This window comes from Elgaria multicarinata, chromosome 1, assembly GCF_023053635.1.
Source record: "Elgaria multicarinata webbii isolate HBS135686 ecotype San Diego chromosome 1, rElgMul1.1.pri, whole genome shotgun sequence".
In the NCBI taxonomy this organism is placed as follows: Eukaryota; Metazoa; Chordata; class Lepidosauria; order Squamata; family Anguidae; genus Elgaria; species Elgaria multicarinata.
In genome coordinates, this window is record NC_086171.1 from 33,323,858 (window position 1) to 33,337,907 (window position 14,050).

Sequence of the window (14,050 nt, forward strand, 5' to 3'; positions counted from 1 at the left end):
TACTGAACCTTAGCATGGAGATTATCTACTGCAAACACAAAGGTTTCTGCTACAGAGATTCCCACTGTGCCAAAGCCAGCTTGAGAGAGAGAAGAGCTGGAGTGGGGATATTAGGAGAGAGGAAGGTTGGGCTGTGGAGCGAATCCACAATAACAAGGAGAATGCATGTGTGTGTGTGTGTGTGTACACGCAAGAGAGTGTGAGTACACTTGGGGAAGAGGCAGAGCACAGAAAGGAAATAGTAATACTGGATGAATTTTGTAGGGACGTTTTGTCAAAATAAAATCCCTCACCTGGGATTTTATTTTGAGATTGTAAACTCTCCTGGGCCTTTGGGATACAGCAGCACAAACATGTTTTCCTTCTTTCAAGAATTTATACAACCTTTACTAAATCATGTGCAATTTTTCCAACCATGTAGTCATGCTCTGCAGTCTTTGCATTCTTAAGTTAGGGAATTTGCTGCAGGCAACATGATTGGTTGAAGAATTAAATAGTTGGTGTGAATGCTAAGGGAGCAGTTCCTGTAGTTCCTGTTTTTAATATTGTTAGTACTGCATTTCTAAGGAGCGAAGATCATATACTGATGAGCTTCCACTTGAGCTAATAATAGCAGCCGTATGAGAACCACAGAATAAGGCTGATGGACTTTATGGCACAGTTGCACCTAAGCTAGGACTTGGAAAGCACGTGGGGTACTTACGAAAAAGACAAATCAGCAAAATATCAAGCAGTAAAAATAATCTCAAATGGTGCATTTTTCTCAATTAGGCCAATTGCTAAGATAAATGCAGCATAAAAACCATCCTCAGTAACCAGAACCTCACTCTGGAGTTCATCACTTACATTGCAGTCTGCGGTAGGCTGAGGTGTGGGCAGCTGCACCATAAACCTCCAGATATGAGCTGTCTGGTCTCCAGAAGCTGCGGAGCAAATTAGACAGAATAAGAAAAACAGAAGGCAATTCAGAAGTCACATTCCGGATCCCCCACAAACTAGGCTATGAAAGATTGGGAACGAGAGACAAGCTAAGCAGCTCCCTCTTCTGCAGCCCTTCCCTGTTTACTATGACATGCAAACAAACAAAGCGTTTAAGTGATTTCTAGAGCCCAGTATTTCAAACCACAGTTTGATTCTGGCTTGGAGGGAACAATGAAACCAGTTTGCCAAATTGGATGTGATTTAAGGGAACAGGGAAGTCTTGGAGAGGAAGCGCTTACACCCGTCCCAAGAGACTTTCAAGCCCCATTTTAGAGAATTGGGAATGTGCTATCAGAATCCTGGCCGTTATCATTTTCACCAGTTCGACTAAACTACATACGTTACTTTTTAACAAATACTGCTAGTTCATGTTCAGCCTTAATTAAATGGCTCATTATTTGGATGCTCTACAATGTTCAATTAGGTGAAGTGGAATCAGAAGCTCTACACATACTCTCCGCATATTAAAATATGCTTTAATATCGAGCCATTCATAAAAATAATGCAAACATCCCATAAGGATATTCATCCCTTCTCGCTACCAATGCGCACATTAAGCTTTGCCTAGGACTGCAAGTTCTGGAAAGCTGCTGGCATTCCTTATCTGCACCCCAGCCCCAGAATAATACTTTAAAAACATTCTCACAACTATGACGGCTCCTAGGGACAGGGGATGAACTATAAATGCCAAAATATAAACGTAGAGTATCGCAATTTCTCAAAATCAAACGATTTTTAAAAAATTCTGCACCCTTTTTCACGAAAGGTTAGTTTTTCTCAAGTCTACTGATAAAGCTGGAATGGCCCCATCTTTCACACACGGGGGCATTTAAATACATATAGCCAAGCCATAGAGAAACCAAGCCAGATGCCAAATACAACAGAGCGGCAAGGAAAGGGGGAAGTGGCCTTAGTTCATAGAATCATAGAATAGCAGAGTTGGAAGGGGACTTATGCATGCGGCTCTACCATTCCTGCTGGACATCAGAAAAAACTTCCTGACTGTTAGAGCAGTACGACAGTGGAACCAGTTACCTAGGGAGGTTGTGGGCTCTCCCACACTAGAGGCCTTCAAGAGGCAGCTGGACAACCATCTGTCAGGGGTGCTTTAACCTCCCTAGGTAACTGGTTCCACTGTCGTACTGCTCTAACAGTCAGGAAGTTTTTTCTGATGTCCAGCAGGAATGGTAGAGCCGCATGCATAAGTCCCAGGTTCAATCCCTGGCATCTCCAAGTAGGGCTAGGACAGAATCTTGCCTGGAACCATGGAGAGCCATTGCTGGCACTCAGTGTAAACCAGGGGTGTGAAACCATTTTGGCTTTAGGGGCCAGATTGCCTCCTCAATTAGCCCCACAGGCCAGTTGACATTACGGGGGAAGGTGCCCCATCTGCGACAGCATCAGGTCCCTGGCTGAAGCTCTTCCAGCTGGCACCTCGGTGAAGGAGCCAACTTTGTTTTGCCTGGGTTTTTCTTGGCTAGGGAAAGCCCAGGTGGAGCAAAGCCCACTGAGCTGCCAGCTTCACTCCTCCTTCATGTAACCTGTGTGGGGGAACACAGGAGCGAAGTGGGTTCATCCATCGCCTTGCATCCGTCCTCCATCGCTTTGCCCATGCAGAGAATGTGGAGGAGGAGCAAACTGACGGAGCTGAGGTTTAGTGTCTCCCCTGCTTCTCTCCCTTCTGAGGGGGTGGGGTTTTTCGTCTCCCACAAAGTGGATGGGCTGGCTTGGTAGGCCAAAGTGGCCCTCGAGCCAGAGGTTCCCTATCCCCAGTGTAAACAATACTGAGCAAGAGTGACAGTAGACGGTGGTACCTTCAGAACAGACCAAAGTACTTCGTCACACAGCACATAGTTACACCATGGGATTCACTGCCAGAAAGTGTGGTGAAGACCACCAGCTTCAAAGGGAGATTAGACAGAGTAACTGAAACTAAGGCGATCCATGGCTGCTAGTCATGATGGCTATATGTTACCTGCAGGATCAGAGACTGCATGCCTTTGTACATCAGTAGCTAGAGAACAACAGTGAGAGAAGGTATTGCCTGCGTGTCCTGTTCTTGGGCTTGTTTATTATTTCTTACATTTCTAATTCACCCAATAACCAATGATCACCAGGTGGCTTCCCATAGGTCACTGTGGGAAACAGGGTTGCTAGACTAGACAGCTCTTTAGTCGGATCAAGAAGGGCCATTATGTTTTTAATAGTCTGACAGTGTATGACAGCTTTCTATATTCCTGTAAATTAGAACTTGACAGAAATGACAAGCTATCAAATTATTCAGCAACACACACACATTAAACAATGGAAAGTAAGGGTCACATTTCTTCCCAGGTATCTTATAAACATTATTGTGTGAGCACAAAATAATTACCTACCTGTTAGAGCCACTTGTTCTGCTGGATGGAACTTTATTGAGTTTACTTTGTTGAAAAACACACAACAAAGAATCATTAGGTCAATCAATCCACAAGAAAGCCTTACTGCAGTTCACATACAATTGAACTCTGTGACCAGATTCAGATGACACTTCGCAGCTCATCATAGAACATGCATGTAATTATTCAAGTGCATCAGGTGGGGAAACTAGTTCACTACAAGCAGTGGGCTTTTTTAGATGATGCATTCAAAAGCCCGGTATCCCCACCTTCAGTCTGAAGCAAAACAGTCTAGAATTCTACCACCTCAGTCTGTGTAATGCATAGAATGGCTCCAATGACAGAGAACTTTAAGACAATTGCTATCTTCTTAGCAACACAGCTATCAAGAAATCTGAAAGCTTATTTTGCAAATTAATATTTATTTATGTATTTATTTATTGCATTTATATCCCACCTTTTTTCCTCCAAGGAACCCAAGGGGGGCATACATAAACCACCTCCTCTCCATTTCTATCCTCACAACAACAACCCTGTGAGGTAGGTTGGGCTGAGAGGCTGTGACTGGCCCAAAGTCACCTGGTGGGTTTCCATGGCCAAGTGGGGTCTAGAACCCGGAACTCCTGACTCCCTGTCCAACCCTTTAACCACTACACCACACTGGCTCAGTGTATATTGCACTTTGTTACTTCTTGTGTGCACTTTATAAAAATGTGCATATTAGAGATGCTGTATCCAAATGTTTTGCAATACGCTTTCCTTTCATCAAAGCGTGTTTTGCATACAAAGAGAACTTTTCTAAAGTTTGTCTAATGATTTACTGTCCATCAAATGTGCCATTATAAGAAACATAAAAAGTATTTTTCTGACGGGGATTTTTTTCTTACCTGATCCAGCATGCCCAACATATTTGACAAGGCACTTTCCGGTTTCTATACTCCACAGCAAAGCAGTGTGATCTGTCAGAATTAAAAAAGAGAGAAATGTAAAGTATATTTCAACAGGTCCCTGTTTTAATTTACATACTGCAAGTCAGGGTCTGACAGCAATACATGCAACCACCAGCTAGACCAAGAATAGCAACCTCTTCCTATGTAGGCTGAGCTTGACAATGGGAGATGGAAGTTGTACATACAATTTCAAGTCAAAGAAAATGCCTCTCAGAGGATTCAAAAAAACAGAAGGAGGTGAGCAACCAAAGCAGGTCACAAAGGAGAGAAAAATAGACTAACACTATGAGACACATTCTGAAAGGCACTTTTTCCAGTCACCTGTAGATGCATACAGGAGACAATCTTTTTGCTGGAAGGAACCCTGCAGACATTTCTTTCTAGAAAGTAGGGATTTGCTTGTTAAACTTCTGCAATATGCCAGATCTGTAAGATTTTCAATATCAATACATGTGCATAGGCCCTGGTGCAACTATGTCAGAATTACAAGGCTTTTAAACTTTAATATATTGGCATAGGCCCCTGTGGCAATGTGTTAAGTTTTATCATATGTGCTGCCTTGTTTGTATTTTATTATTGTTTACAGCCCCCTGAAGAAGGCTTCAGAATAAGAAACAAGCTGAAATGTGTTGTGCTTCTGGTGAATAAACTAATTTGCATCCTGAGAACATGTTTCTCTCCTTTGTGACCCTGTCAGAGGATTCATACACCTCTCCCCCACACCCCATGGCTTGCACTAGGAAGGAAATTTCATCACTGCATGGACTTCATTACTTCAAGCTGGTTCATACATGCATGAACTTCACTCGATTTCTCATAACTTTATTATTCAGGGGAATTCTGAAATGACTCCACTGAAAAGCATCAGGTTTGAGGCGCTCAAATTTCTCTGTGCTGTTTTAACCTGCGAAGGCTGGTTCACATATGCAAATCACCATATGATATTGTAGTTGCGTAATGAGGATACATGTGGAACTGGCCTCCGAAACAGATTTTGTGGGCGGGTGAGGGTCTGTAAGGGGGTTGGGGGGAATCTCCCACTTGATAGGATGGATCAATTAGATACCACCCTATGTGCTGGCTTTTCATTTCTCCGCATCATGGCCTCCTGCTCTCTTTGATGTCCAGTAGATGGTGCTAATGTATCTCAGACTTCTTATTTTAATCAGAGGGAGAATCCTTTTTTTTCAAAGTTATATTGCTCTTATATATAAAATTAACTGCCCCCTGTTTAAACAATTATCAGCATATTTCAGTCTCCGGGTGATTATTGTGAGGCCAAAAATAAGACGTGTCCTAACAAAGTTATGGAAATAGCTTAACTTAAGATATAAAAGGAATGTTTGTAATACATGTTCAAATATATTTCTAAGTTTGGTGTTTAGGTTGCTAGATTGGTAGACAAAGAAAAAGAGGTAAAAGAAAATCTTGAAAAAAGATGAAAATGCAACAACAGAAATCCAGGATTTGAGTTAGGGCTTAGCTACTATAATGTAATACCAGGTTCCTTCTTAACTGTTAAGACATCAATTTTCCTTAATGTGCATCATAAGAGTTAAGAGGTTAACTACAGTTTTTGTTTTTAGCTGAGACAGCTATTCGCTCAAGCAACAAAAGTTGTTGTTGTTATTGTTATTATTGTTATTGTTGTTATTATTATTATATTACATTTATTTACATCCCACCTTTTGCTGGGCCTCAAGGCAGCCTTACAAAGTTTAAAACATAATTGGGGTGGGAATATAAACGTTTAAAATACACAACAAAATTATAAGACATTAACATAGATGGAGGGCCAGATTATTCTCCAAAGGCCTGCTATAGGTACTTAAGGCAAGTGGACAGATCTGGTTAGGTACCTGACCTCTAACCTAAGTACTTTGAGATTACAGCCTATCTAGCTCATAAGCAAGAACTGGAGTTTTGTCAAAGTAGACAAAATAGTATCCAAAATTCAGGAATTGTGGAATACGTTTCCTTCAGTAAGAGTCCATGTTTAGAGGGGTGCATGGAAAAACAGGAAAGAATCATTGTGGCTCAAAACCATAAAATGGGAGCATGTGCATGGATCCATCTGGGCAATGGTGTATGCAAGAACCTAGTACTAGTATGAAAGCATGAATCGTTTAGAACAACAATGACCGACTTCTGCAGTCTGGTGGACTCTATCCAGCTCAGATGCTTGGGGGTGAGCGTGTGTGCACATGTCCACACATATACACACACAGCCTCCACAATGCTGCCATCGTGAAGATGCAGACCCCCAGGCTGAAGTCTCCAACATGCACCCCACCAAGAACAAAATGAGAAGATGCCCCAGCAGTCTTTAAACATCCTCTCCGTTCGAAGCGAGCTGTTTCCCATCTGGCCCTGAGAGGGCTAGGAGCCAAAAACATAGGCCACTAGCAAGCCGTGTGCAGTCTAGCATAACCCTTAAGAACAGACATCATAAATCGCAGTGGAGACAAGAGATAAGATTACCAGCGGATGCAGTGCCCAGCACCACTGGCTGCGTTTTCGTAACACTGACATCCCAAATCCCATCCCGATGACCAATATACTCTTTCACCAGCTGACAGATTGCTCTAGATGTTGTTGTTTTGAAACTGGACACGATCTAAAGAGATCAAGAGGCAGATCTGAGATACAAGTGCAGGCGTACAATTCTTTACTAACCCACCCATCCAACACACAACACAGAAGCCATTGAAACATTAACTGTAGCACGGTTTAATGGATGCATAAGCTCTAGGATGTTCTCTCCTAAAAATAATGGGACCAAATTTGTCCTATGTGAAGTCAGGACAGGGTACTATGCGGCAGAGCGAATTTGGCCCAATGTGAGCATTTTAGGAGACCATAATGCAGCAAACGCTCAGATTTTCCCTTCCCCTCTCCTGATAAACAGGTGGGTATAATCTGAGGATCACTTAGCCTTTTCTTCAGCCTACAATGTATTGCATGTGCCATACAAGTCTGTTTATTAAATACAGCTAATCAAAAATGTGGGAGAAGGAAAAAGAGTTGCGTAGAAATCCGAAGCTCAGAGCAATGTGGAAAGGGCAAAACATTACAACTAGAGTACACTGAAAATAACAATTAACCTGGAAGCACAGGCCAATTCCTTTTGCATGACAATGAAACATTCTTTTCAAGAAATAGTAGAAAAATGAATAAATAATAATAATTATTATAATAATACAAGAGAAATATAAAAACGTTAATGAAGGCTTTAAAACCAGTAATGAATCACTTTACTTGCCTGCTCTAATTAAATGCCTTTGGAGAAAAATGGGGAGGAAAGGTCCTCAAATTGCAACTGTTACTTTAAAAAAAAAAAAAACGGGACATGAAAAAGGAAGCAGAAGTTTGCCTTGTTTTCAGAATTCTCCCTGAGGGCAAAGAGCCTTGGTGCTAATGTTTGCAATAAAGAAGCTATGTTCTAATACACAGGCTTACGTGTACTGTTTTTGACAAATGCTGGGTCACCAAATCAATGGGAGGAAGAATAGAAGGAAGAAAGTCATGAACAAAAATATTTGCTGTCCAGGACCTGGCAAGTGTCCACAGATAAACATATTAAATTACTGAAGCCAGAAGAAATTATTTTTCAGCATTATATTATTTGCCTTTAATTGATAGCTTACAAGATCTGTAAGTGGATTGACCTAGAGACAGCACTAAGAATGCGTTCTGTATTTGCTTACATTGGCTGCCTGTTAGTTTCTGGTGCAGGTTTTGTCCTTCAAACCCCTAAATCAGGGATGAGGAATTTGTGGCCCTCGCAATATTTTGGCCTAAGAACATAAGAAGAGCCATGCTGCATCAGACCAAGGGTCCATCCAGGGCAGCATTCTGTTCTCACAGCAGCTGCTGACCAGGATCCCACAACCAGGACATACGTGCAACAGCACCCTCCCACCCATGCTCCCCAGCAACTAGTGTACATAGGCTTACTGCCTCTGCAACTGGAGGTAGCACATATTTTCAGGACCTATGAGTCCCATCAGCATTGTTTTGTAGGCCAAAACCTTCTGAAAGTCAACAAGCTGCCTATCCCAGCCCTAAACTACCTGACAGCCTGCCCAAGCCTCAAGATCAGCCTCAGAGGTCTTACTCTCTGACCCACAGCAAGAGCCATTAGGATGGCGGATAGTAGAGATAGGGCTTTCTCAGTGGTGGCTCCACACCTTTGGAGCTTCCCCGCCCCCCACCCCAGGGAAATTTGTATGGCCTCGTCACTACTGGCTTCCTGGGAACTCTATTTTAAAAGGAACAATTTTAATATGGCGTTTTAATCTTTTTTATTGTTTTACCCTTATATTCAGCACTCAGGGATCTGTCTTAAATGTGGAGCAGTATACAAATTTTGCAAATAAATAAGTTAAAAGAAACCTCTGAAGACACATTTACTCCAGTCTACATTTAGTGCTTAAAACCATTAGCTGCTGGTACTGCTAGGTGGGTGCGAGAAAGAGTTTAATTGTAAACTGTATGTTAATCTTTTTATAATATTGTAAAGCACCATGGGAGGGCAGTGCACCCTGAAAGGCGAGTTAAAAATCTTTCAAATGGGTGAATAAGAGGATGGGTCAAGGCTGTGACATGGCCCGTTAAAAGGTTCTCAGTATGGCCTGCAGCACCCCAACAACATTCCACACGTGCTGCTCGACCCTATTCAGAGCTACGAAGCAAGGCCCTGTCAGTGGCTGCTCCTGCATGCCAAAGCATCAGCCGCTTCTGCATTCCATTTACATCTTCTGTTCAGGCTTCAGGGAGTTGGGAGAGTGCGGAATTCAGAATGTGCTTGTATATGTAGCTAAGGAGTGGGGAAAGGGTTGGAGAAGACCTGGATAACAGAAGATATTTAGACTGACGGAACAGGAGGAGAGGCAGCTGTTTGGGCATGCAAGAGGATTTGGGAAGGTACTCACTGAGAGCACTGTTAACTGTGGACCCCAACATTTTGTGACCCCTCAAAACCTATGCCAAAGTTTTGGGTCACTATCTCCTAGTGTGTACTGGCATACCCAATCAGTTAACACCCCCAAAACCCCAAGATGGTTGTATTCATTCAAAACCCATGACAAAGCTTTGTGCCATCATCCACAAGTGTGCAACAGATGCATTTAGGGTCGGGTCCAGCTGAAGACGGGCCCTTGAAGACTCAGAAGTTGCAGCTAGTGCAAAATTCAACAACTCGATTGTTAACTGGAACATCTCATAGAGACCATATAACACTGGTCTTAAAGGAACTGAACTGGCTGCCAATACATTTCTGGTCGGAATTCAAGGTGTTGGTAATGACATTTAAAGCCCTAAACGGCGTGAGACCTTGATACTTAAGGGACCTTCTCTCCCTATATCTGCCTGCCCGAGACCTGAGATCTGTCGGAGGGGCCCTTCTCCGTGCCCCACCAACGCAAGATATAAGCTACTGTGGGACGTGGGGGAGGGCTTTCTGTTGTGGCACCCCGGCTGTGGAATGCCCTCCCACTGGAGGCCCGACTGGCACCAACACTGGCTTCATTTCAACGCCAGGTTAAGACATGGCTTTTTAACACAGCCTTTGATGGCTAAATCCATCAGCCTGCGCAATGTCTTGTTTTAATTGGCTTTTACCGTTTTAAAATTTCATATTGGTTTTAACATGTTAATGGTTTAATTTGTTTTAGAATTGTGTATTTATTGTTCTATTTTATATGTATGGCTTTATCTCTACGTCGCCGTGAAATCCCTGTGATATAGGGCGAGATATAAATGTTTTAATAAATAAACTGTCATCTCTTTTCAAAACTGATGACAAGGTCTTATGCTAGCTTTGCACTGCAACCTCTTCGTATGTAATAACATATCTAACTAGGGGTCTTATTTAACACACACCAAAGTCTGTTTTTCTCTTAAACCCAATGGCAAAGTTCTGAGCTGAGCAATTATTTCTAATGTACTGACAGCTGCTAAACTCGTCACCACTAAGAACTGGGGATTGGGGGGGGGGGACTATTGGTTGAACTTGCAACGAGCAGATTAGTAAAGTATGGCAGGTAGTGCAGCTAACTAAGCTCAGCAAAATCATGAATTAAGGAACTATGGGCTACAAACACCGGGAAAAAGATAATAAGGGGGGGAAACAGTTTTTGTCAGGAAATTTCTTTTTTTATAAACAACGAATAGCAAGACTTCATTAAGAAGTCATAATCTGACAATGTATGATGGTAAAGCTGAGTGTACAAAAAGATCACAAGTTTTTTGAGTGAATACAAACATGTCCCCCAACTGGATATCTCAGCACGTACTTCTAGGAGGCAGCACAAAACTCTGGATTTATAGCACAAAAGCACACAGAATTACCCCACACTTTGGCATAGGCCATGAGGTGATATCAAATTTCAGGGTTCCTAGTTAACGGAGCTCTTGGTGTTATACGGGGAAGGGAGCTTTAGATGAAGCAGAGTTAGGAGTCGAATGGGGACCCAGTCAAGACTTCTGGCGAGGGTATTTATAGAGCTGGATCACTGATTCTAGTACTGAACTCTCTTGCACCTTAAAACTAATGATTTTGTAGGAATGCCACCTGAAAATCTTTTTGACATTTATTTATATGATTTGTAACCCCTTTTCTACCAAAAAAAAAAATAGCACTCAATGTGGCTACTGAGCACCATGTTGTAGATTAGGGTCAATATCAGGTCTTACGTCTGAAAAGGATAAGGACTAGTAGTTTAACTCACAATAATGCTCCTAATATGCCATTCCCATAGCTTAGGGGGTCATATATACTTTTGCTTATTTATTTATTTATTTACATTTTTTTATACCACCCAATAGCCGAAGCTCTCTGGGCGGTTCACAAATTATTCACATATTAACGTCAAATGGCACTGCTATGCTGAGCCACTCCCAGATTCTCTGCATACAAAGGTTTCCGAAACAAATGCTCAGATTACATGCAAGTTTCAGCCAAAAAAAAATAAATGTGCTCAGTGTTTTGCCATAAGGCATTGGAGTAATTTGCAAGAGCACCCCCATGTCTTAGAAGCCCTAGTTTAGGAAGCAGTCCTAAGAGCCATTCCAAATTAAGAGACAATGAAGGGTGGGGGAGAGTAAATAGATCTTTTCACACAATGATTTTAGGTATATTCCTATGAGCGTTTTTAAATAAAGAATAAAATTTAACAAGCATTTGAAAACATGTGTATTATGTTAATATACACAGAGAGTTGGGGTAAGAATATCCTATCAAATATAGGGGTAGAATCAGACTTAGTCATACTTACAGTAGACTCATTAAAATCATGTCATGACTAACTGAAGTCCCATGGATTTCAATGAAACTATTCTATCTACAGTTAAGTCTGGATAAAACCCGTAGACACGATGGTAAACGAAGGCTTGTTGCAGTATAATGTATGAATTGGCCTTAAACAATATCAATGTATGTTGACAACAGGAAATTTAGGTTCCACTTCAACAGCAGTTGAAACAGAAGTGTTTAGTGTTGCCACAAAAAGAATTAAAAGACATGAAGGGAGGGGCTAGGCGTATACCCAACTTTAATTAAAAAGTTGTATTAAGAATTTTGGAGTCATCCTTAGAATTAGAAGCAGGTATATAAAGTGTTTTATAATCAAAGCCTAGTTAAGCCAAAATCCTGAATGCAACATGTACTGTCTCGTAAGCAAACATAGAAAAAAATTCAATTATATCCAATTCAGGTATTACAAACAAGGTCGTAGAAATGTTGAATGATAAAAAAAAAGAGAGAGAAGACAAGGTGTTCTATCAATGTATTAAATTAAATGTTTTTTTAAAAGGAATTGAAGGACTAGAAGAAACCTGCAATAGTGTAGAAAGTGAAACTATTCCATTTTTTCTCTTTGTTAATCTTTATAATGATGAAATGAGACCTAGATGAAATCATAATTAAGTAGTTAATGAGCAGAATTGTTTCAAAGCAAGTAGAAGCAATAATTACTATGGATGCATTGAAAAGGAAACAGGTTAATTCTTGCAGAACTAGGTAGAGATTAGTATTGAACCACAGAGTGGAATTAATCATAAATTTTCAAGGCAATATTAAAATTCAGTTGTCAGATTTAATAAATGTCTTCAAACAAAATGAAGTTATATATGAGAAGTGGAACAGTAGAATAAATTACAGCAATAGGAGTTGCATACCTCTCAACTGTTAATAAGCGAAGAATCCAACTTGCAGGCTCTCGGGCCTACAAGTCACCTCAAGGAAGGAACTGAATTCTGGGAATATTTCTTTAGTTTCCTGAGAAATTTGAAGAATTTCCCTAAATTTTGAATTCTAAGACGCAAAAGCAGTCAATGCCAAACCTCACAAGGGTGGAAAACTGACATTTACCTCAATTCCTTCTACCACGTTGGCTATATTTATTTTCAGCAGGAGACCCCCTCAGGCTCACTCTGTGGAATTCTACAAATCTATTACTGATGTGGACATAATTTTGTCTTGCTAGAAAAGCAAGAATTCTTTTAAAATCTGGTTACTAAAATGAAGCCCAAGAAAAAGAGGGTCTGAACAGAAAATGGGCCTTGAGGATGGCTGCAAACCTGTGCATAATGAGCAGAACGCCTCGCTAGTAAGTATGCCTTACTGGAGGGTGCTGCTGCATTCATGTCCTGCTTGTGGGTCTCTGGTTGACAGCTGGTAAGCCACTGTGTGAACAGAATGCTGGACTAGTTGGCCCTTTCGTCTGATCCAGCATGGCTCTTATGCCTTGTCCAGAGACTGCCCACTACTTCCCTACACCTACACCATCAGTGTAGCAGTGACTGAGCGAAGGAGAAGGATCCCCCCCCCAAAGCAAGCCCTCCTTGCTCTTGAAAGGATCCTTTTCTGCCCCTCCCTTGGAACTGAACCTTACCTGGCAAAGACAGGTCATCCGAGAGAGACTATTTAGGCATAACATCTGCACTGACTCTTCGACACCCCCCCCCCTGCTTCCTGTGGCCTGCCTATATCTTCAGCTACACTGTCAGTAAATACTCCATGTCCTGGGCAGAGATGTTTGTTTCCTTCTCCCTGGCCATTCAGCATATCAATTTAGTACTTTTTTTTTAACTTTTATTTTTGATGCTTGTGTATGTTCCACCCAGGTGTCAGTGGAGCAAAACAGATAGTTCTTGAGTACTGCAGAACTGGCCCAAGCTCATGGCACATGAGAGCAGCTTTCTCTGAAGTGAGACTTAGTTAGTTGCTAGGCAGACTTTAAATTTAACAGCATGGAATGCACAGCAGCTGCTTGTCAGTAATGGGGTTTGTCATCATGCAAATAGGTGAGATCAAGAAAGGGATGGGGGGAAATGGCTGCCAATATCAGAAGGAGCTTTGAATATCAGAAGGAGTATATGAAGGAGCATTGTTGCAGTTATCCCATCTAACTCCAGGCGGGGGAGGCTTTTGAAGGAGCTGTTTTAGGATGGAACGTCACACATGGACCACACTTAGGCTTTCAATATTCCCTTTCCAGAATTCCACACAACACTGCTCAGTGCAATGTTTCAGGAGGGCAATATAGCATGACAGACTTATGTAGGCTGACAGAATCCATTATGGATTCTACTTCCTATGAAGTTTGAAAGAATTCAACATTTATACTTTAGGGCAGTGGTTTTCAACAGGTCCAGAGCCGAGACCCACCTCAGACTCCCAACTTGCAACATGGGACCCACTTTCATAATTGTTCAGCATAGCAGTAACAGCTTTGCCAT

At 41.6% G+C, this 14,050-nt stretch overlaps 1 protein-coding gene across 3 annotated transcripts in view; it reads right to left on the reverse strand.

The window, feature by feature from the left end:
- WDR37 (WD repeat domain 37) overlaps nucleotides 1–14,050 on the reverse strand; it is a 54,714-nt gene that overhangs the window by 19,044 nt on the left and 21,620 nt on the right. For all 3 annotated transcript variants that reach the window (XM_063125712.1, XM_063125697.1, XM_063125704.1), the window contains 4 exons: nucleotides 6,791–6,926; nucleotides 4,247–4,318; nucleotides 3,360–3,404; nucleotides 847–923 (listed from right to left, as the gene is read on the reverse strand). In XM_063125712.1, the coding sequence (XP_062981782.1) occupies nucleotides 847–923; nucleotides 3,360–3,404; nucleotides 4,247–4,318; nucleotides 6,791–6,926 (330 nt within the window). The remainder of the gene's footprint in view (nucleotides 1–846; nucleotides 924–3,359; nucleotides 3,405–4,246; nucleotides 4,319–6,790; nucleotides 6,927–14,050) is intronic.